General features: G+C 34.6%; 10 protein-coding genes and 2 non-coding genes across 12 annotated transcripts; 8 read left to right on the plus strand and 4 right to left on the minus strand.

Moving 5' to 3' along the window:
* Window positions 1–67: 67 nt before the first annotated feature.
* On the minus strand, window positions 68–5,679 carry NAEGRDRAFT_80473 (uncharacterized protein; the record flags this gene model as incomplete). Its single annotated transcript, XM_002674894.1, has 3 exons — window positions 68–4,487; window positions 4,615–4,867; window positions 5,215–5,679. The coding sequence occupies 3 exons, from the start codon at window positions 5,677–5,679 to the stop codon at window positions 85–87; spliced, it is 5,121 nt and encodes a 1,706-aa protein (XP_002674940.1). The 3' UTR covers window positions 68–84.
* Window positions 5,680–6,376: 697 nt separating this feature from the next.
* On the plus strand, window positions 6,377–7,510 carry NAEGRDRAFT_58626 (FabG domain-containing protein). The gene is made up of 3 exons (XM_002674804.1): window positions 6,377–6,789; window positions 6,835–7,150; window positions 7,206–7,510. The coding sequence occupies exons 1-3, from the start codon at window positions 6,565–6,567 to the stop codon at window positions 7,472–7,474; spliced, it is 810 nt and encodes a 269-aa protein (XP_002674850.1). The 5' UTR covers window positions 6,377–6,564; the 3' UTR covers window positions 7,475–7,510.
* Window positions 7,511–7,555: 45 nt separating this feature from the next.
* NAEGRDRAFT_t430 lies at window positions 7,556–7,642 on the plus strand. Its single transcript has one exon. It is a non-coding gene; the product is annotated as a tRNA-Tyr (tRNA).
* A 1,149-nt stretch (window positions 7,643–8,791) lies between these two features.
* Window positions 8,792–9,676, plus strand: NAEGRDRAFT_80475 (phosphatase; the record flags this gene model as incomplete). The annotated part of the gene is made up of 1 exon (XM_002674805.1): window positions 8,792–9,676. The coding sequence occupies one exon, from the start codon at window positions 8,792–8,794 to the stop codon at window positions 9,659–9,661; it is 870 nt and encodes a 289-aa protein (XP_002674851.1). The 3' UTR covers window positions 9,662–9,676.
* A 94-nt stretch (window positions 9,677–9,770) lies between these two features.
* NAEGRDRAFT_50617 (uncharacterized protein) lies at window positions 9,771–10,661 on the minus strand (the record flags this gene model as incomplete). Its single annotated transcript, XM_002674895.1, has 1 exon — window positions 9,771–10,661. The coding sequence occupies one exon, from the start codon at window positions 10,659–10,661 to the stop codon at window positions 9,771–9,773; it is 891 nt and encodes a 296-aa protein (XP_002674941.1).
* Window positions 10,662–10,738: 77 nt separating this feature from the next.
* NAEGRDRAFT_t431 lies at window positions 10,739–10,810 on the plus strand. The gene has a single exon. It is a non-coding gene; the product is annotated as a tRNA-Met (tRNA).
* Window positions 10,811–11,052: 242 nt separating this feature from the next.
* Window positions 11,053–12,632, minus strand: NAEGRDRAFT_69890 (uncharacterized protein; the record flags this gene model as incomplete). The annotated part of the gene is made up of 2 exons (XM_002674896.1): window positions 11,053–12,031; window positions 12,085–12,632. The coding sequence occupies 2 exons, from the start codon at window positions 12,630–12,632 to the stop codon at window positions 11,053–11,055; spliced, it is 1,527 nt and encodes a 508-aa protein (XP_002674942.1).
* Window positions 12,633–12,983: 351 nt separating this feature from the next.
* Window positions 12,984–14,468, plus strand: NAEGRDRAFT_50619 (uncharacterized protein; the record flags this gene model as incomplete). The annotated part of the gene is made up of 1 exon (XM_002674806.1): window positions 12,984–14,468. One exon carries the CDS (start codon window positions 12,984–12,986, stop codon window positions 14,466–14,468), a length of 1,485 nt encoding a protein of 494 aa, XP_002674852.1.
* A 195-nt stretch (window positions 14,469–14,663) lies between these two features.
* Window positions 14,664–16,133, plus strand: NAEGRDRAFT_50620 (uncharacterized protein; the record flags this gene model as incomplete). Its single annotated transcript, XM_002674807.1, has 2 exons — window positions 14,664–15,006; window positions 15,646–16,133. 2 exons carry the CDS (start codon window positions 14,664–14,666, stop codon window positions 16,131–16,133), a joined length of 831 nt encoding a protein of 276 aa, XP_002674853.1.
* A 6-nt stretch (window positions 16,134–16,139) lies between these two features.
* NAEGRDRAFT_69892 (uncharacterized protein) lies at window positions 16,140–18,713 on the minus strand (the record flags this gene model as incomplete). The annotated part of the gene is made up of 1 exon (XM_002674897.1): window positions 16,140–18,713. One exon carries the CDS (start codon window positions 18,711–18,713, stop codon window positions 16,140–16,142), a length of 2,574 nt encoding a protein of 857 aa, XP_002674943.1.
* A 223-nt stretch (window positions 18,714–18,936) lies between these two features.
* NAEGRDRAFT_69893 (uncharacterized protein) lies at window positions 18,937–20,067 on the plus strand (the record flags this gene model as incomplete). Its single annotated transcript, XM_002674808.1, has 1 exon — window positions 18,937–20,067. One exon carries the CDS (start codon window positions 18,937–18,939, stop codon window positions 20,065–20,067), a length of 1,131 nt encoding a protein of 376 aa, XP_002674854.1.
* A 370-nt stretch (window positions 20,068–20,437) lies between these two features.
* On the plus strand, window positions 20,438–22,469 carry NAEGRDRAFT_69894 (uncharacterized protein; the record flags this gene model as incomplete). Its single annotated transcript, XM_002674809.1, has 4 exons — window positions 20,438–20,943; window positions 20,995–21,455; window positions 21,500–21,683; window positions 21,728–22,469. 4 exons carry the CDS (start codon window positions 20,438–20,440, stop codon window positions 22,467–22,469), a joined length of 1,893 nt encoding a protein of 630 aa, XP_002674855.1.
* Window positions 22,470–22,511: the final 42 nt, after the last annotated feature.

Here is a 22,511-nt window from a genome sequence, read left to right on the forward strand (position 1 = left end):
ATTTTATTCGACATAGTTAACCAATTATTTCGACCACCAAGAAAGGGGAACTAACAAGACTTCTATTCAGAAATATCAGAAACTTTATTCCAAAATCTTGAATTGGAAACTATAATCCACAGGACTAAACTTGATATGGACATTGGCATAGGCCATTGTGAGTGATAAATCTTTTCTAATTTCTGCATCCCTTGGCAGCAAGTTAATCACCCAATTCATAACAGTTTCCTTATTATCTCCAAATAATCCTAAATGAGTTGCGAATATTGAAGGCAAAACAAGAACCTTAGTTTGTGGATTGAAATTTGAATCATGAAGGAGAACGCCAGTTGCTTGTTGCCTCAATTGAGTTTTAACAAGCTCTGCATTATTGGGATAATAAATTCGAATAGGTGGTGAGGAGAATGAGCAATTACTGATAGCCAAACAATTCAATGGATCCTTTTGATAGACATCCAAAAGTAGTTTGTGTTTCTCTGTATTGGAAATGTTTCTTGAACTTGTCAATAGACATTGAATATCATCCAAAGAGAGTGGAATATTTCCAACACAATAAATTGGTTCCTTCATAAATCTTCTACGACTTGAAGTGTTGAGCATTGGATAGAATCCTCCACGAATAAAACCATGCAACAACATGACGTGGTACAAGTTGATTAAAAAGACGGTAATCAAGTGTTTTTTGGTTTTCAAATGATCTAAATCAATAGATTCCAACTTGTAGGTCAATTGGGTAAATTGTTCAAGTTTTTCCTCTTGATCTGCTAAAATAATAAATTCCTTTCCGAGTTTCAATTGTTTTCCCCATCCCATTCGTTCTTGACCATCTCCAGTTGTTTGTGTAATCCAATCAGAGGCTCTATAAATTTCCACAATCTTTTCCAATAACAGAACAGTCAATTCTACTGCTTGTTGAGCAGATAGAGTAGAAAGTGAGAGAATGTTGGAGTGAGTTTCAGAGAGGACTGATGTTGTTGATGGTGATTGTTCAACAACAGCAAATACATCATCTTCAAATAATTTGTCAGGTGTTTGTGGAATGCTAGTGGAAGCTGAAAGTGAATTGTCTGACGTGTCAACTGGTGAAGTAACAACTGGTAGATCGATGGCTGTTTGTGGTGGACTTCCTGATGAGGTACTGGCAGCATCTTCATCATCTTCCTCAATTGGAATGGCCTCAACTCTGGTTGAATTGAAAACAGACATGGAACGATAGTGAGCCGATTTCCCTTCAAACATGTTTGCTCCCTCATCTTGTTCAACTTCTTCAATGTACTGAGTTTCAACTCCCTCGACAACTGAATCTAGTGGTTTGTTGAGCATGACACTCAATCCTCTTGTCTTTCTGAATTGAATTTCAGAATCACGTCTCTTTCTGAATTCTTCTTGTTGTTTCTTCAACTCCAATTGCACCTTGAACATTTGATCTAATTGTTCCCAATTCAATGTTTGCATATAATCGACAGCAATTTGAAGAGTGACCAGAGAATAACCCATAGGTCCCATCATGAGAGATTCGTGAACGAAATCTTCTAAAATCTTCAAATGACAATACAAATCTGGAATGGCTGCCTTGATCATGACAAAGATGAAAATTGGCATCAATGCATCAGCAGAAACTTCCTTTGGTTTTCCATAGTAATTTTTCACACAATCCACAATGGCCTTTGAGGTATTCATCAAAATTTTCATTTTACCATCAATTAAACTATTGCTAGTTGAAATTTGAGAAAGAGTCTGAATGGCAAGGGCGTAATTTTCATCAGCTGTCTTGCCATTTCCTTCCAAACAATATTCATCTGCAATTTCCAAGTGTCTTGGTGTACAATCCTTCAATTCCGCATACTTTTGATTGACGAATGATGATTTCTCTGCTAGCTCTCTCCTGTACAATTCAAAAACGATTGGGAAAATCTTATCGAAAAAGACATAGTCTACACATTGAGCAAAGAGTGGCTCCATCTCGTTCGGAACCACCTTCAAATTAACGTTATAATTCACAGCAGGTGTGATAATAATCTTTTGAACTTGTCTTGACATGACTTTGTACATTTCATCAAAGAATGTTGCAATCAGTGATTTGGCTCTTGAAGTAGCCACAATCTTCTCCTCAGATGTTAACTTGTCAAAATATTCCAAAGAATAAGCTTGTAAGAACATGTCTGACTGTTGTGTAAGAACTCTATTAAAGAGACTGCCAGGATTCTGACATTTGCTGAACAAGTGTCTGAAAATAATTTGTTCCTGTTCATCAACACTTTGACATTTGGCAATATCTGAATAAAAATCAGATTCAGAACCTTGCAACTCGATAATATCAGAAAACTTGATCAAAGAACTTTCCACAAATTCTTTCAAAGTTTTCAATTTTTTACCCATCACTGATTCAAATTCCAAAATATCAGATGAATAGTCGATGGCATCGCTGTCCTTTGCAAATGTTAAATAATAGACCATCTCCTTCTTGATAGCTCTATGCTCGAAAATTTCCTTGTGATCAGTGCACAGACATGGGAATGCCTTATTGATATCGATGGCAGCACAGGAAACAGGTTTCTTCAGAACTTCAGACAAGATTCGAGAAATTTCACGGAAACTAGCTTTTGTACCATGAGCTACAAAGTTCTTGATCATTTGTTCCGAGTCAACCTTGATTGTTTTCATCAGGTGAAGAATAAAATCAATGACATCATCTCCATCACACCATTCCAATCTTTCATTCAGAGTGTCTATGGTAGAAGAGGTTGGAAGGGACATTGAGGAATAGGTTTGAAGTTCAGAGCCAGACAAGGTTGCTAGAGTTTGATACAACCAACCAAATTCTATAAATGTATAAGCTACAGGGCACTTTCTCGATAAATAAATGGAAACTTGGGTGAGGAAATCCTGACATATTCTCTTCGTTGCAGAATCGTACAACAAAAAGATGTGTTTCAGTTTGGTAGATCTGGCTGCATTGTCCATAATCTTCTTAAAAGCATCCAAATCAAACCACTTATTAAGCAGATATTTGGCCTTGATAAAGAAGATTAATTTCTCACTTTGCATGACTGCATCACTGGCATATTCGACGAATTTCTCATTCAGGATGTGTTTGGTTTTACTCTCTACATAGTCCTCTCCCTCCAGATCCATCACAGATCCAGAACGAGAAGCTCTGAAAGGAACATTAATCATGCTGGAATTGGCAAGAATGTCTTCTGTTCTACGTCTTCTCTGATCTTCTGAAATTTGAGATCTCAAATTGACCTCAACTGTTTTCTTTTCCTTCTCATAGTCAAATATGATATATTGAGCCGTTTTGAATGGATAGTCTGGAATTTCCTTCTTTGAAAAGATGATATTCTTTGAAATGAAATTCATATCATGGAGGGCATGTAAGAGTTTCGATTGGATAAAGTGAATAGAACCAATCATACAAATGCATGGATTGTGATCTTGGAATGTTTCCAATTCTCTCTCGATAAAGTTGTCAAAAATAGTGGCTGCAGAACCTTTCAGTTCAAGTAAATCTGAAAAGACAGTGGCTGCTAAACCTTCATCATAAATTGTCGAGTAGACACTGTGTAAGGCATCACATTCCCACTTTCCTAATCCCTTCAAGTTCATTAATCTATTCATGGAAACATCTCGATCAACTACCTTGTACTCCACTGGAACGTTGGTCTTTTTAGAGAACTTTTTAATGACATCTAAAATGGTTAAGGATTCGGGACCTGACATGACATAGGTGTGCATCTTTCTATCATTGGAATTTTTGGATTTGTCTTGTTTTTGAATATTAGAATTGACTTGGAAGAGAATGTTCATAACGGTGGTACAAATGGCAAGACCAACATCACGAGCATCGACCCATGAAACTCTCTTCTTGATAGTATCCTCTTTTTCCTTCAAATCTCCAAATGGGAAATAGAATGTTCTTGTTTTTTCATCATAGAACAAAAGAAAATCTTGCATAGTTCCATTATATCTGAATATCGTACATGAATTTCCGAAATATGATTTAACAGTTTGTTCACATTGCAAATGATCATCAAACATTTGTGGAAGAATGACATCCTGTTCATCGAGTCCACCACTCACCACTGGAAAATATTTTGAACACAAAATGAATGAATCAATACTCAATTGGAGTGAGAAATTAATGGCTTGATTCATATCTTCTAGGATACGTTCGCCATCCATTGGCACGTGAACAATGGCTGCAATGTGATATTGACGTGTAGTGATTTGTTCCACCAATGAAATGGTTTCAAAATTACGAAATCCTCCCTCCAAACAAATGACTTGAGCTCCATAACTTTTCAATAAATTTTCCTTTAAATTTCCATTGTGAATGGCTGAATTCTTTCTTGATGATGATGAATTGTTTTGTTGTTGAGTTTTTAATGTTCTGGAAGGATAATAAATAGCAATGACACGAATCTTTCTCAATAGAAGTGATTTTACAACTTCAATACCAACATTGGATGTTGCATTTGTCACAACTGTATTTAAATTTCATTAATTTTCATCAAATTTAAATTCATATCCAATTTAAATCAATTTTAGTAAATTCACATTCAAATATATTAATAATAAAATTAACAAATTAAATAGAAAAATAAAACTCACCAACAGCAACACTCTTCTTCACTGCAGTAGATGATTTCATTTCCTGTTGTTGTTGTGTAGGTCCAAATGGTGAAGAACTTGTCATGGGATTTTGACCACCTGCTCTGGTTCGTGTCCTCATTCTCGAACGAACGTGTTGAGTGGCAGCACGTTTCAATTTTTGTGCCCAATCCTCTCTCTCATCATCTGTATCTTCGGAACACAATTGGAATGTGTAGGATCTCTCGCTAAACACTTTATCCTTGCTATATGACTGTTTTTCATCATGATTTTTACATGATTTTCATCAATTCATTAAATTCACATTGAAATAGTTGATGTGTGTGTGAATTTTTTGTGTTTGTTCAAATCAGAACAGTACAATACAGTAATCATAACATTATGGAGTAATGCATACCATATTAAAATCCGTTCGAGTAAGGGGCGCACAAATTGTTGAATTTTGCAATTTTCAACAACATTCATCAAAATTGTTGCATTGCAAAACGGGCCATTCATCAATTCATTAACATCAACATCATCATATGAATATAATAGCATGAATAATAACAATAATAATTCAATTATTATTATTATAATTTAAATCAAATAACAACAAACCTTTTCACACTTGACATGAAACATTCTCCTATTCTTCTCATCCAAAACAATACTTCCATTCTGTAATTGCAACACGCCAATAACTTTGGATTGTTCGGGTAGACCAGATGTTGAAGATGATGATGAATCCGAAGAAACTTTCTTGTATATTAAAATGTCATCAATTAGAACGAAGAGTCGTTTCTTCCAGGATTTCCATTTCATTCCCTGTTTCATCAGGTATCCACTCTTCACAATACAATGCTGATTCTGTGAAGAGGATGAGGAAGGAGATGAAGCACTTTGCGAGATTGATGGCAAATCTCCATGTGAATTTAATCCATATTTGGCGAGGACGAATTGAAGTTCTGTTGTTGAGGAGGATGAAGATTTAGTTGTTGCTTTTCTTCTTGGAGTAATTCCACCATTGCCTCCTCCTGATGATGATGAACCTCCCAAGTGATGATGTTCTGGGAGGGATGTCATTTTTTTTTTGATTTTCAACGAAGGTTGACGTGTTGTGTGAGGATGTTAGATTTGTTGTGGAATGATTTTGGGTTGGACTGTTGAGGCGACAACCACGAATCAAATAAGTTTGTAACAGAATGTTTGAAAGATTAGATTTTTCTTGATTTATCAAAGGAGAGAAACAAACTTGAAAAATACACACTTTGTGTTAGAGGAATTTTTATTACTCATCAAGTGACTTGTATCCACAATATTAATAATATTACACACCTTTTCTACATTGATTGAAACACTGTCGACAACATTGAGAACATCTTGTTTGTATTTTCCTCAGAGAATAAACAGGATGATTAGAAATATAACATGACTGGCCATTAAATTACTACTTTAATTTTATACTTTAGGAATTGATATTGTATCAGTCAATTTGTGTTGCAATCTGATCTAATCAAAATTAGGACAATCACTTTCTGGTCTGTCTAGTAAATTGATCCATGTGCAACTCATAGCCAAGGTTAATTGCAAGACAGTGTTTGGTCCATTGTGTAATTCCATCCGACTTTTTGTAATAAAACTTCCTAATGGTCCTGTGTGGCTATCTTTCTTACAATGTAAAAATTACGGAATTTAAAATTCAAAAAAATGTCTCTTCTCAAATCCATTACCGAACCTCTCAGTAACGCTTTCGCTACTCTCTCTCCACTTCAACAGAAGGCATCATTGGGTGTATTATTGGGATCTGCTCTTTATTTAGGAAGAAAATATTTCAAGGGACCATATGTTTCTTCACAATTATTGCAAAGTGATTTGAGTGGACAAGTTGTATTGGTAACAGGTGCCTCAAAGGGTGGAATTGGTTATGAGACTGTCAAGAGTTTGTATCAATTGGGAGCAATTGTTGTGATGGCTGTGAGAAATGTTGAAAGAGGTGAAGTGGAAAAGAAGGAATTAGTGGAATTGTGTGGTGGAAAGAAGGTTGGAAAATTGATTGTAATGAAATTGGATTTGGAAGATTTGGAATCTGTTAGAGAGTTTTCACGTCAATTTTTGAAGGATTTCACTCGATTGGACATTCTTGTCAATAATGCAGGTCTTGCCCAAGGTCCAGGTGTTTCCAAACAACAAATTGTAAGTAGTACCATCATTTATTTTCGTGTTAATGAAACATGTCAGGAACTCCATTTTGCAGTGAATCATCTAGGCCACTTCTTATTGGTTCGCTTCTTGAAAGATCTCATCCAAGAGACTAGTGTCAAGTATTCTAAACAATGTAAGGTTATCAATGTTTCAAGTGAGGCTCATTATAGAGTCATAACAGAAAATGACATCCTCGATGCTGACAAATTGGTCAATCAAGATGGTTCTAATCTTCCAATGTTATTTGCTTATGGTCATTCCAAGTTTTGTAATGTTATCTTTACCAAATCATTGGCTAGATATTTTAAACAAGATCCAAAGGCAAATGTTGGTTGTTACTCTCTCCATCCTGGTATGTTTTTTAATACTTTTAAATTGTTTACAAACATATTTGAATATTACAAAAGGTGTTGTCTCTACCAATGTATTCAGACATTCCCCAACAATTGTTCGTGGTATCTTGTCAATGCTTAGTTTGTACTTTTTGAAAACTCCAGAATCTGGAGCTCAAACTCAAATCTTCTTAGCACTTGAGAAGAATGAAAAACTCTCCAATGGAGGTTACTACAAGGATTGTTCCGCACGTGAGGTAAGACCAGTGGCCAACAGTGAAAATGTTCAAGACAGATTGTGGACTTTGAGTGAGAATTTGTGTAAAGATTTTGCCTCTCTCTAATTGATCTAATTGATATTAAAAATTATTAAGGTTAATATTCTGAATGCCATGACATTACACTTTTGAATATCAACAGTGTAACCGATGATAGCTCAGCTGGTAGAGCATGGGACTGTAGCAAGAAAAACTGTCATCCTGTGGTCGGCGGTTCGATTCCGTCTCATCGGATCTTTTTATCTCTTTTACATTATTATTCTTTCAATTGCCAAATAAGCAAATGCTACTATTGAGACATTAATTGATATTTTACAGTGGATTTACTACCTTCTTTTCTGCGCATTCATGTAAAACAAAGGAGAAGGAATGGATCAAATAATGAAATTTACGATGTAAACACTAAGAGTAACACTCTAAAACACCACCAAAACATGTTCTCCTTATTATCTTGAGTGAAAAAGAAATCAAGAACGAATCCTCTTCCATCAGGAGAGCGAAAAAGCCAAGCTTCCAATCCAGAAGTATTTCTCCATAAAAATCAACCTTTGCAACCAATTCTATACTGGAGAGTTTCCAGCGCTAAATATTAACAAGAAGAAAATACAAGAAGAAATATATATATTGGATCATTAGAACAATGAAAAACTTCTTCTCCTCGCGATCTATTGATTCCAAAAGGCTATTCTCTGAAGATTTGGATGATGATGCAACATCACAAAGTAGTAGCAATTTAGCAACGAGTCCAATGCCAACTACACCAATTAAATCTTCATCACAACCATCAAATAATAATAATAACCAGCGACATCCTCATCATAAGATGCAAGCCATCAATCCGGAAGATATCTTTGAATTGAGAGTGCAACAACAACACAGCAACAACAAATTGTTCCATCATTACATTCCGAGACTACCAACACAACAGTGGTAAGAGAAAGAAAGGTAAGTTTTACATTTCATCTTGAAAGCTAAAATTATTTAAAATTAAAATTATTTTAAATCTAAATTTAATATTATTATTTTCAACTTCACCTTCACACATGAATGCAATCTAACTATTAATACCCTAAATATGTTCTGATATTTGAATATTCATCAATTATGAATCTTTACAAAACACTGGAATCGCGAATTATTTCCTCGCTATTGGATTTTTAAAAAAAACAACAATTTTAATTAACCAACCACGGAAACAATACTTCGGTTGATACAACCACAACAACAACAACATATTAATATCATCACCATCATCAAATTAAATATATTAATAACAACAATATATTTCTGGTGATCAAAAAATTGTAAATACTTTAAATCATCTGGACAAAATAGTCATTAAGAGACCTTATAGAAGAAGAACATTCACGAATACAAACACAAATGGAAAACGATATTGAAGTAAATCAAGGATCACATAGTTCACTTCAAGTGCCAAGGCCACCATTTAGTTCCTTGAAGGATATTGGATTTGCCGAAGATATGAATCCTAGACACAGAAGAACAAATGAAGATGGACATTGTATGATTGATAAATTCAGAGGAAAGGAAGGTGAAGGTTTCTTTGCCATTTATGATGGTCATGGAGGTAGAGGAGCTGTTAATATTGTACAAAATTCTTTCCATAACATTTTCGAGAATGAATTAAACTTTTTAGAATCTAAAAACACTGACGGAACGGAACTCATTGATGTCACTCAAGCATACAATAGTGCTTATAGTAGAATGGATGGTGAACTTAAGGTTCAAGAAATTTTATATAATGGAGCTACAAGTATTACTTGTTATATTAGATACATGCCAAAGATGAACAAACGTTTCCTCTATGTTGCTAATTGTGGTGATGCTCGTGTCGTTATCACTAAAAAGACAGGTCAAGCTGAGAGACTTACCTACGACCACAAGGCAAGTGATGAAGGTGAAGTGAAGCGTATCAAGGCCAAGAATGGATTTGTTGCCTATAATCGTGTTAATGGTGTATTGAGTGTAACTAGATCATTTGGTGATCATGCTATGAAGGAATGGGTCATTTCTGACCCATATCACTCCTTTGTTGACTTGACTGATGGTGAATATGATTATTTGGTATTGGCCTGTGATGGTGTGTGGGATGTCATTTCGGATCAAGATAGTTCAAACTTTATTCATGAAAATTCTCACATGAATTGTCAACAATTATCAGAATTAATTTTGAAAAAATCTCTTTCACTAGGCTCTACAGACAATATTTCAGTGATTATTGTAAAATTATAAACGTTGTAAAAATTGATTACTTTTTTTCACACCATTACAAAATTAAGCCAAGTTTCCAATGAGCATTAAGTTATTTTAATATTTATAATGAACATTAAGTTATTTTAATTTATAATTTAAGGGATGACTTGATGAATTCTGCCATATCATTCATTTCAGTTAAGGAGCTTGAATGACCCATTCCAGAATAAGTCTTGAAAGTGTAATGCTTGGCATTCTCTTCACCTCCTAACAAACTTCCAACAACAAATTTCATACTGGTAGCTCCCCAATCATATCTAACAACAACATCTGATGTTCCATGAGCTTGGAAAACTGGTGTAGTCTTGTTTGGAAAGTCTTTTCCAACAAATGTGAGTGCATTCTTTCTATTAGGAAGCCATGACGACAAGACAATAATTCCTCCGAGCTTGTACTTGTTGGTCAATCCATGGTAAAATGCAACACTTCCTCCTTGTGAAAATCCTCCCAATATTATACGTTCAGATTTAATTCCAAATTCACAAATTTCCCTCTCAATCAAAGTTGTGACATTATTAAAACACTTGTCCATACTTGCCACATCCTCAGCTCCATCAATTGACAAGGACAATAAATCATACCATGAGGGCATTGACATTTGGGTCAAACTAACAAACTGTTCTGAAGCATTAGGCAAAATCACCTTGACACAATCAAACTCTGACGACATTTTCTTAATCTTTTTAAATACATCACTCCATCCAGAACCAGAATCTCCCAATCCATGCATAAATATAATAGTAGCATCATGCTTCCCAGCAGTGGCTGGAATTTCAATCTGAGTATACGGCAATACAAAATCATTTAATTTTTCAATTCGTGCCGAGTAGAACTTTTTCTTGTATTTTGCGATCGTGTTGATTTTTTGTTGTTCCGATAAATTTTCTGGTAAGGTTAAATTTTCCAGGTATTGTTTCCATTGTTCATTGTTGGCAAAATCAAATTGACGAAATCTTTCCCAAGCTTCAAGTTGCGACATTTTTTTTAGTTTTCTGTTTTTAAAAAATTTTTTTTTTTGAATTGATATTTATTTAATATTTGATAATTAAGATAAGAAGCAAATTGGCGCAGTGGAAGCGCGATGGGCTCATAACCCATAGGTCCTAGGATCGAAACCTAGATTTGCTAAATGTTTTACAATTTTGGAATTGAATTAAGGGCTATTAATAACTTATATTGAATTGAAATATTCGAGAAATGCATGTTTTATTTCTATATAATAATTATTTTGATAATTTTAAACCTTACCTATTATCAAAATAATCTCAAATTCCTATTAACATTATCTGATTGAAAAATAAATATTTTTAATTACCTTAATTGAAATTACAATAATTTTAATTCCATTAATGAAAATTAATTTGATAATTTTATAGATTATTGGATAGGTAAGGAGTAAAATTATCAGCAGTTCCATTGTTTGGAGCTGGAGTAATTTCCAATAGTTTGCAAATTAAGGAATAGACATCTAAATTTCTTACTCGGTTTGGAGAATTAAATCCCTTTTTGAAATGTCTTCCTTGAGCAATGAATAAACTTCCCATTTCTGGACTTTCGTTATTGTAGCCGTGATTTCCTTTCGTATTGAGTTGACTTGCTGCATTTCTTAAAATGGAAAATTCAGGCCTTGCTAAAAGTATCAGATCTGGAATTCTCTCAGAATTTGTAAAGTGAAAATTCTCAGGCATGTTCAATTTAGTATAAACTCCTTCAACTGCATTAGAATATTCTGTACTATTACTAATCGATTCCACTAACTCATTGTAAAGTGGTGCAATATTTGTCTTATTCTTAATATACATATCCAAATAAGGACCAGCATTCATATTCAAAATCTCAACACCATCCAACACATTTCTCTTCAAAATATCTGTCAAACGAACAATTTTTGATTTTGGAGTAAGTGACATTCCATGATCACTGACAATTATTAAATCTACATTTTCTGTAAGGTTTCGTTGTTTTAATCCTTCAAGTATGAGACCTACTGCATCGTTGACTTGTCTTACCGATTTTCTCAATTCCTCAGTGTAAATTGGGCCTAAATTATGTCCAACAGTGTCAACTGAACTGAAATAGGTCAGTATCATTTGAGGTGGCTTATCAGAGTCTAACCATTCAAAGACAGTTTTCACACGAGTTTCATAGTCAATTCTTCCATCATATCTTTTGTAATAGGTTGGATACATGCCTTGAATTTCTACATCAGATCCAGGCCAGAAGAAACTTGCCGAAACTTTTCCTTGTTTTTCAGCAGTAACCCAAATAGGTTCTCCTAACCACCATCTAGATTTGAAAGATTCAGGAGATCCCAAACTAAACTTGGCCTTGAAATTTGGATCCCAAAATCTAATGATTAGGTAGAATAATAAATTTCAACAATTCAAAAATTCAAAACATACGTATTCGAAATAATACCATGTGATTCTGCATAGAGACCTGTCACCAATGTGTAGTGATTTGGAAATGTTTTGGAGGGAAAAATTGGAGTCATGCTTGCGGCTTTCACTCCATTCGAAATAATTTCAGATAAATTTCCACATTCCTGTTGAAACATTTCCAAATAATCAGGTCTAAACCCATCAATCGAAACCATAATGACAGTTCTATTCAATTTCCTCCCTCCATTCTCATTAAAATCTGGAATAATTTCAGGTTTCGTCCACAATTGATACGCAACTAATCCCAACAATACACTCAACCCAATTAATCCAATCACAGCCACAATTCCAATCCAAAAACTCTTCTCCTTCATAATCTTTGCCATAACATTCACCTGTTCATCACCTTGTCCGAACCCTTCATTCTCCAAATCTTGATTTTCATCTTGATCGAATCTTTTATCGTGATGACGATGAGCGCTGGTAGCAATCAATTCATTATCATCCTCGCTTTCATTATTTTCTTCATCATGTCGTGTGATGGACCTTCCTGCAAGCAGTCGAGACATTTTTTTTTAAGTGTTGGTTAAAAATTCCATTTATGAGGTCATGACCTCAATTAATTGGTTTGAGGTTGGGGGATTACGGTTGACTGGGGATGGTGTTGAAATTGTGGAAATTGAGATTAAGAGTTGGATAGAGTCGTGGTTGAGTAAGAGTTGTTTTTATATTCGAAAGAGGGTTATTCTAGTCGCTAATAGAAGCTTACCATTCGAAAGAGTGTTCAAGATACCTTAATGCAGAAATAGCGCAAATTCTCATTAAATTTAACTTGTCAAAATCTGTCACTGACACAATTTCTTTCAGCAAAAAAAATAACAAGTTTTGTTTATTGATAAACACCATAACAAACCTCAAGAATGGATCAATACACTATCTTGTCAACAATTGCAAGAACTGCCACAAGTCAAGTGTTGATGGTTTCACATAAAACAAGTGGACAACAATTTGCCATCAAACAATTGATAATTCCTGAACGTTTGGAAGAGGAATTGTATTCTTCAATGCAAGGAGATTTAATTGTTGTTCCGAATGAATATTATGATGACGAAAGTGATAGTGATGATGAAAGTTTATCGGAGAAACCAAACGAAATTCATTTACCAATTAGTATACAAACAGAAAATACAAACATTCAAATACCAACAAGTTTTGTTACAGTTGTGGATCATGGAGAAAAAAAGAAAGTTTCGAATAATAATACAACTATCAATATTGCTACTGCTGTGGGTGGATTACATTCGTCTACCATGTTGAATAGTTCAAAGGTGAACAGCGGAAGTTTTAAAAAGAAACAACAAGCTTCAACTTCATCACCAGAACCAACAATTTTTCAAAAAATTCCAACGCCGACACTTTCTCCAAGAATTGACAGTAGTGTTAATAAGGGAATGTTTAATTTATCCATTCAGGGAGTTTCTCCATCCTCACCAGTTTCTAAAACTCACAAACAGCCAACTATTCTCATGGTAGAAAGTAGTAGCAGTGATGAAAGTGATGACGAAACAAGTAAGAATACTTCCACTTATAATAATGTGAAATCTTCACTTCAAGCAGAGATTAAAGCAAAACAAGAAATGAAATATATTCAAAATGAAATTCAAGCTTTAAAGATTTTGGAGAAGGGCCCTAGCTCTTCAAAGTTTGTTAATACTGATGTGATTCGAGTGAGTGTGGAAGATAAGATTTCAGAATTTAAGAAACATATTTGTTTAATGAAGGAGGTGATTGAGGAACCAGAGGAGGGAAAGCTCTGTCTCGTTTTGGAATATGCCAATGGTGGAGATGTTTTCAGTATTATTGAACATTATGATGAGACAACTCCTCTTGGACACATGAAGGAAGAACAAGCTCGTTTCTATTTCAAACAAATTGTACATGGTGTATTGTATATGCACAGATGTGGAGTTTGTCATCGTGATTTGAAACCAGAGAATATTCTCGTAGTGGAAACACCAAATTCAACTCCGTTATTGAAAATTTCAGATTTTGGATTTTGTGGAATTTTGAAAAATAAGGACAAGACATTTACTGACCTGGTTGGAACTGAAAGTTGGTGTGCTCCTGAAATTCTCAATAGAGAACCATATGATGGACTCAAATCTGATGTATGGTCCTTGGGATGTATCTTGTATGCCCTGCTGACTGGATGTTTTGCATTCGATCACGACGATCCTCACGAATTATTGAAACTCATTCAACAAGTACAAATCCAATTCCCTCCCTATATCAGTAAGGATACAAAGGACTTTATTTCAGCCATGATTTGTCACTCTCCAACCAAACGTTTGAGTATTGAACAAGTTCTTGAACATGCTTGGATGAAAAAACCTTCCTATCTTTAATTTTTACAACATTTTTTCAATAAATCTTTTGAATCAACATGTACTATTTCCATTTTCAAATAAATTATTTAATCTAATACATTCGAATAATAAAAATTTTACTCGACTTCCAAAATTGTGCTCGTGACCTAAAAAATAATTATAAAAAAAATAAATTTTGTAGTTTTTTATAATTTCTCAAATTCTCAAAAAAAAATGATGAACAACGAGACAACATCACCCTCCTCATCGAACTTACAAGGAATGAAAAAAAGTTCGGGTACACTCTCATCACCCAATGTTGTCCGATATAGCCAACAAGACTTGGGGAAATTACATGAAATGACAATTGTGGAGATGGATGATGCCGAACCAACAACAGCACCTTTTCCAAATACTACCGATAAGACACAACAACAAGAACAACAAGATGCTACTCCCACACCACTGGAGAGAACATCGGTAGATTTTGATCAATTTATGGAAACACATTCGAGATTATTTAGAAGTAGAAGAACAATGGCTATTATTAATAGTATTCCAAAGAAACATGAAGAACGTACGTGGAGACAAAAATTATATTTGGCTATGGAACATCCTAGATCGAGTTATTTGGCCATGATTGTTACGATTATATCATCTTTAATGACTGTTATCCAAACTGTGTGTTTGGTGTTACGTTCATTCCCTTTCTTCTTTCAATTTGAATTTTTGTGGATTGGTATAACAGGTTCACTTTCTCTGTATTTTATGACTGAGTACTTTTTGAGAATGTTGGCCTATGTGAACAGTTGGGGAGATTTTAGACATTTCATAACTGGTGGTATGAATATTATTGATTTTTTGAGTTTCTTCAGTTTTTGGGTAGATTTTATAATGTTCTACACGGATGTTAACGATCACTTTTATGCACAAACTTTGACAGTTTTTAGAATTTTACGTTTGCTAAAATTGATTAAACTGACAAGACTGTCAGCAAAATTCCAATTGTTAGTCGTGTCCATTCGTAGATCATTTGAATTATTGATTTCATTATGTATTTTAACATTTATGGGAGCTCTTATCAGTTCCACTTTAATTTATTATGCTGAAAGAGGACTTTTTGATGCCAAATCTGGAACTTGGCTTAGACCTGATGGAACACCATCACCATTCTCTAATATTATGGTGTGTATGTGGTTTTCTATTGTCTCCTTAGCTACTGTTGGTTATGGTGATATTACACCAGTTACAGCTCCTGGTAGAATTATTGCAATTATGACAATCTTGTCTGGTATCATGATCATGGCCCTTCCATCTATGGCTATTGGAGGTATTTATGGTAAATTATTGACTGAATTTGATACTGCTACAGATCCAGCCAATAGAGAAAAACAAGAGGAAAGAAAGGAAGCTGAGGATGATGGTATCGATTTGGATCTGGACGAAAGTGAAAAAGAGGAGCAAGATGAATCGAAACAAAAATCTTGGCTCTCAGTTGATGATATTCTATTTGGAAATCAACCTCAAAGCAATTCATTTGGAGATTTGGGAGATTGGTCCAAATTGAACACAAAAGAAATTTCAAGTGTTGATGAAAGTGTTCTTGGCAAGATGGTTGTCCAACAAGAATTACTCATGCAAGCTTGCGTTCAACAAATGGAAGATATGAAACAAGTAATCCAAGAATTAGAGAAGAATCTTTAGTAAAAATTATTGAAGCATTTTGCATATTGCTTGTGTTGGAAGAGTCATGTAATCCAATGCTGTTTTGCCCACAATATCAGGTTGATTCACATCAAATCCAAAATTCTCCATAAAATAGAGCATAGAGCCAACTTCTGTATTAAGATACGAAGCAAAAATATGCAAAGGACTTCTGTTTTGTTTGTTTGAAATGTTGGCAAGTTTAGGTGCTCTCCTGAGAGCTGATTCAAAAACGGTATGTGAAAACTCTGGAGAAGTATTGCATGTCAAAAATGTATCACCATTTTCGTTTGTGTAGAATAAATCTTCTTCCTTTGCAAAGCGTAAAATCTGTGTTGCTACATGTAAATCATTTGAAAAGAGGGCATACGACAAGAAAGGAATATGAAGAGTTTCAATATTAAACTTCTTCAAGTGATTAGTATCAACAATACATCTTACAGGACTGAAAATATCTGAATATTGGAATTGTTCACCTCTCAAATACTCGACAATTGTCAACAATGTGGTTTGCAAATTGAGTGAATGAATATTTGTTAATGCTTCCAGAGCTAGTGATCTAATAAGTTGGAAGAATTTGGCAGAACTATATGTTTTTCTAAGGTGACCAAGTACAAGCTTGAAATCGGCAGGATTCAAAGATTTTAATACTTCTTCCCACGAGTCATTTACTTGCCAACCATATCTGAGAGCATCTTCAACATTACTACCTTGAGAAAATAAGGAAAAGAGTCTTCCATTTTGATATTCATTAGCAATATATACAGCATACTGGAATAGTAAGGGGTGCTCTGCTCCTTCAAAATTTGATTCAATTGGATAGTTTCCATCAATGAAGAGATGATCCATAAATTCCTTCTTTCTTTCAATAGGAATATCATCATCGTTACATGTGTAATGTGATATAATCGTTTCTTGACAGGATGAACCAGAATTAAGTAGAGCAGTAGAAAAAAAAGTAGGTGATAATGAGTTTGTAGTGGTAATCAAAATATTGACAATTGGCCATTTTCTGGCTCTTCCTGTTGGTGTAATGTCCTTATAGTGAGTCCCATCAATTGTGAAAACAAGTCTCTTTGTATTACCATCCAAACTAAAATCATCAATACTTTGTCTAATATCTTCAGAAAGGAAGACTCCAGAAGGCTCCAAAGCAATTGAGACTGTGGAGAGATTTGGGAAAACTTGGATAAGTGGTCCCAAGGCAGAATCAAGCAATTCATAAGTGTCAGTAGTTGGAAAGGTAAACTCGATAATTTCCACATTCTCATGGACAAGTGAATTCTCAGGCTCATTATCTAAACTCATGAAGGAATTGTACAAGGAAAGCTTTCTCAAATTCAAGCAAGATTTGAGCATTACTGGATACATGTCATAATGGAAATCACCATCTAGTTTGATAGATTTGAGAACAGTGTTAACACCAACTATTGGAGCCAACAGCTGTGGATTGACAATAAATGTCTCCGCAATATTGTTATCTGTAAAGAGGACTCTAAGTGAGGCTAAATCAACAGGTAGAGAACGTTGATACATATATGTATGATTGCCAAGATTAGCTTCATGATGAGGTATCAAATCTAGGTGACCAGAGTACATGTTGATAGTATCATCCAAATCTTCTTCAGTAGGAACAGGTTCTATAATTTCTTCAGTAGGAACAGGGGCTGTCGATGGATCTGTTGGAGTGGTACCTGTAGTACCATTTGTGGGTGTATCATTCACTAATACAGTGTCATCTTCATCACTAGAATCTTCCTTGTTGTTTTCCTTGACATCATTTTGTTCAACTCCATATTCTAAAGATTCAATATTAACTATCATTAAATTCTTAATTTGTTGATAATGGAAATACATCAAGACATTGTCACATTCGTTTTTTTCGTGATAATATTGTTGGTCCTTGACAAAAGATAATAGCTTGACCATGAAAAATCTATTTTCAGCATCGAAGCTGGTTAAATCTAAATTTTCAATTGAGAAAATTTTCTTTTTCATTCTCAATGCATATTCTTTGCAGATTAATCTCATTTTGTGACAGGTCAAAAAGCCGCTATCATATACCATTGCACATTCAAATATTCTCTTTTCCTTCAACTTTTCTGGGTTCATTGAATCAGGGACTTGATTTAACAACTCTTCCACACTAATTCCTGAAGTTTTAGAGTTCTTATTGAGCATGTGGGTCAAATTTGGTTCAAAAGATCGTTCGGAAAATGTTGGAATAAAATCAATAATATCAAACACAATATCCCTTGGTAATTGCTTTACCAAGTTTGCATCCAACATTTCTTCATTATTGGTAACATGTCTTTTCAATCGCTTTTGTTGATCATCTTGTATCCATTGTTGTACAACCTTGCTCATATTAGAGTAGTCAGGCTTTCTTCCTTTCTCTTGATCATCTAAAGCTTGTTTGATCAAATCGGAGACAAGCTTTCTCTTCTTTTCCTTTCTTTCCAAATAATTTTCAATAACCTTCCTCTTTTCTAAACGTTCTTTATCGGTGAGGTCGTCATCATAATAATGATGAGCTGATCTTTTTCTCAATCCTCTTGCTGTGACTTTGGTTCTTGCCATTTTTTTTTAAATATTTTTTAATAAATTTGGGCGCCAACTTTACTTTCCACTTCAACAAGAATTTTGTAATCAGAAATGATTTACAGTTAAAAATTAAGAAATTAGAAAAAAATCAAAAAGAATATTACAGCAAGCTTGTACGAAAGAACAAAAATCTTGAATGTAACAAATTATAATCAAATTATTGCAAATAATCGACTATCATCTGCCAACCATAAAAAAAATGCCATCATTCAATCAGGCCATAAATTTACCATCAGCAACTCGGACATCACTTCTCACGTTAACAAAACGAACACTTATTGGAATTGACATCCTAGTACTTGTTGTTCCTTCAATAGTTTTTGCAATTTGGTCCTCAATTTTATTATACGATACTATCAAGATTGATAATTCTCTATTGATTAAAAATTCAAAGAATTATTCGGATCCATTTTCAGTTATTATTGATGAAAATAATAATTCATCAAGTATTTTTAATTCTACAGCTGTTTTTGCTAATCAAGACACTGGCAGTTATGTTCCATTGATTTTTCAATGTTTGACATTTTCGATTTTGTTTGGATTGACTATAGCTGATTGGTTGAATGTTTTGATTGTGAGTTTTGGAGGTGAAATTTGTGAAAGATTTGCATTGTGGAGATGGAAACAGAAAAAGATAAAGGAAAATCCATCACTAGTATTTTCAGAAGAGACAAATGAGAGGGCAGAGATGGAGGATGCTGCAACAGATGCCAACATTCCACCAATTAATGAACATTGGATTGATGAGGATGATACCTGTGAAATGGCTCAAACTACTTGTTTGGCTCATGGTGGTTTCATTATTGTGAAATGGATCATTATGGGAGGTATCATTTTGGGTCTCTTTTCTTGGTTTACCTATGAATTATTGACGACCAATAATAGATTGAAAGGTGGCAAGAGTATTCTCTCTGGACATGATAACAATACCATAATTGGAAACCCTGCAGTTGGTTCACTTGATTCAACCTCTGCCTATTGGATCAATTCTCAATTGGCAACACCACTCAACACCACCACCAACACAACCATGGATGCTTGTGCTACCTTATTTTTCACACCAGTTGGAACCAAAAGTGGCTCTTCCTTTCTAATGCAACGTTCCAAAATCTCTTCCTTTGGAGATTCTGTTTTCATTTACATGTTGGTGAGATGGTTAATCTTTGGTTTGTCTCTCCTCATTTCAATTTCTGTTAGTATCCTTGTTGCTTGCTTTGGGTGTTGCACCTGTTTCTCTGAGAAGAATAACAAGAAACGAAAATCAAATAGAATTGGAGAAAATGTAATCTATCGACCTCTTTCCACTCTATCCGATGAAGAAGACGATTAAAAAATGTAATAATTTCAATTTCACACTCTTGCAATTTGTCCAAGATTCTTGCAAGCAGAAATGTGGCCAGTAAATGGTCAATTCGTCACACCACCGGAAAATTTCAAGCTCTTTCTTTACATGCCCAAATAAATCACTGAGTGATGTAGTGTGGGTCCATTCATTCACATTATCTGAGAGAGCACCCACAATACAAACAAAATGGAATTATGTTTAAGGAGTTTATCAAAAAAAATTGGTCGATTGGTGCTAGCCTTTATCAAAATTAAACAGCCCCACACAAACCAAGTAAGATTGGATAAGCAACAATAAGAGTTTGAGGACGTGCTTTTTTTGAAGAGGAGTAATAAGTAAAACAGAGAGAGAAAGGATGCCTCTTAAGAATTGTTTGATAGATTTTGCAGCCTATTTATTTTGTCCTAATGGTTGGTCGTCATCAGCCAAATCGGAATCAAAGAGAAGAGTTTCAAGATGGAAGAACTTCTTCACCGATAAGGATTCTAGAAGAAATCATATTGCATCAGAATGGAGAAAATACCTGGTGGTTATCCTGTATGTGTTGATCAATATAGGATTATTCATTGAGGCTGCGTGGAGATGGCACGACATAATCGAACCTGTTGCAAACAGTCTAACAGCCTTCCCAAAGGAAGATCGACTTAGGATTACTTGGTATGTTACCTTTGCTAGAGGTTTTGGGCAATTGCTGAATTTCAACTCGGCTCTCTTGATTGTTCCAACAATGAGAACCCTCTCCAATACATTGAGAACATTGAAATTAGGAAACATTATTACACTCGATAAGAATACCGTCTTCCACAGGTATATTGCCTATTGGATTGTTGTTTGCACTGTTGGGCACGGATTCTTCCACTAGTAAGTTATTCATTTCTTAACATTTACCAAAAATACTGTTTTTCTTAATAGTTTGAATTATGCTAGCTATTACTTTGCCTATACTAATACACAAACCAAGGTTGAAAATTCCTTCATGGCCTGTTGGATTCAAAAGTATGGTATTACTGGTAACTTATTGTGTTTGGTCATGTACTTGATGTATGCCACAAGTCATGCAAATTATAGAAGAACCAAGAATTATACTGTTTTTTGGTATACTCACCACTTGTTTATTGTGTTCTATGTTCTTTTGCTTGTTCACGGAAAAGTGTTTTGGATTTGGTTTTTGGGACCTTGTGTCTTGTACTTGTTTGAAAGAATTTTGAGAAATGTTAGAGGTTCTGAGGAAACCATTGTAAAGAAAGTCAATTGTTTACCGAGTAGAGTATTGGAATTAGTATTGGAAAAACCAAGATTTGATTATCGTGCTGGTCAATATTGTTTCATTAATTGTCCACTTATCAGTAGATTTGAGTGGCATGCTATGACTAGTAAGTTTTTAAAATAGTTTTCATTTTCTAGAAAAAGAAAATAGTTTCTTCTGCTCCTGAAGATGAATATTTACATTTCCACATCAAGTGTGCTGGAGATTGGACTAATGCTGTAATGGACTTGTTCAATCCTAAACAACATCAAACCGTTGTAATTGATAAACCAATGACACCTGACAATAAGGATTATTTGATAAAAATTGATGGTCCTTTCGGTACTGCAGCAGAGTAAGTTGTTAAACGAATCAATGGCTTATTTGAAAATGTAATAGTGAGGTATTTGACTATGAAACAGTTGTTTTAATTGCAGCTGGTATTGGTGCTACACCATATGCATCTTTGTTGAAACATTTTAATTATACGTTGGATCTTGAAAAGAGAGGAGGAAAGCCATTGAAGATTAAGAAATGTTTCTTCTACTTTATTAATAGAGATCACGGAAGTTGGGAATGGTTTTCTAACTTGTTGAATGAAATGGAAGACCATCACCCTGAATTTTTCGAGCTCAATACATACATGACTGGTAAATTGAAGGCAGAAGAAATTAAAAAGCTCTATTTCGGAAGTTCTGAATATCAACAAGCTACTGGTCACAAACAAACTGCTGATGTTCTTTTGAGAGCCATGTATGACTATACACCTGTTAGTTCTGATGAGTTGGAACTCCATGCCAATGATATCATTTCTTTGAAGGAACAAGACGAATCTGGATGGTGGGAAGGAACCAATCTCACTACCAATGAATCTGGTTTATTCCCAAGCAATTACGTTATTCACATTGATGCACTCACCAAGTTGAGAGAAAATAAGAATCGTCACTATGGTAGACCAGATTGGGAAAGAGATTTGGCTTCTGTTAGAAATTATGCAGAAAAGGCTCATACTCGTAAGGGAAGAGCTAAGGTTGGTGTCTTTGTTTGTGGTCCTCCAGCATTGTCAAAGGATGTCTATTCGTACTCTTTATCTATGAGTAGTCCTACTGTTCAATTCGTTTATCACAAGGAAAACTTTTAATTACAATATTTAATATTCAATCAAGTGTTAAAAACACCTTAA

This window comes from Naegleria gruberi (genome assembly GCF_000004985.1).
Source record: "Naegleria gruberi genomic scaffold NAEGRscaffold_37, whole genome shotgun sequence".
NCBI classification, from domain to species: domain Eukaryota; phylum Heterolobosea; class Eutetramitea; order Acrasida; family Naegleriidae; genus Naegleria; species Naegleria gruberi.

Coding starts and splice junctions, on each gene's coding strand:
- NAEGRDRAFT_58626 (XM_002674804.1), top strand. CDS start 6,565: ATGGCTGTGAGAAATGTTGAAAGAGGTGAAGTGGAAAAGAAGGAATTA. Junction 6,790..6,834: donor GTGTTTCCAAACAACAAATT/GTAAGTAGTACC, acceptor GAAACATGTCAG/GAACTCCATTTTGCAGTGAA. Junction 7,151..7,205: donor TTGTTACTCTCTCCATCCTG/GTATGTTTTTTA, acceptor ATATTACAAAAG/GTGTTGTCTCTACCAATGTA.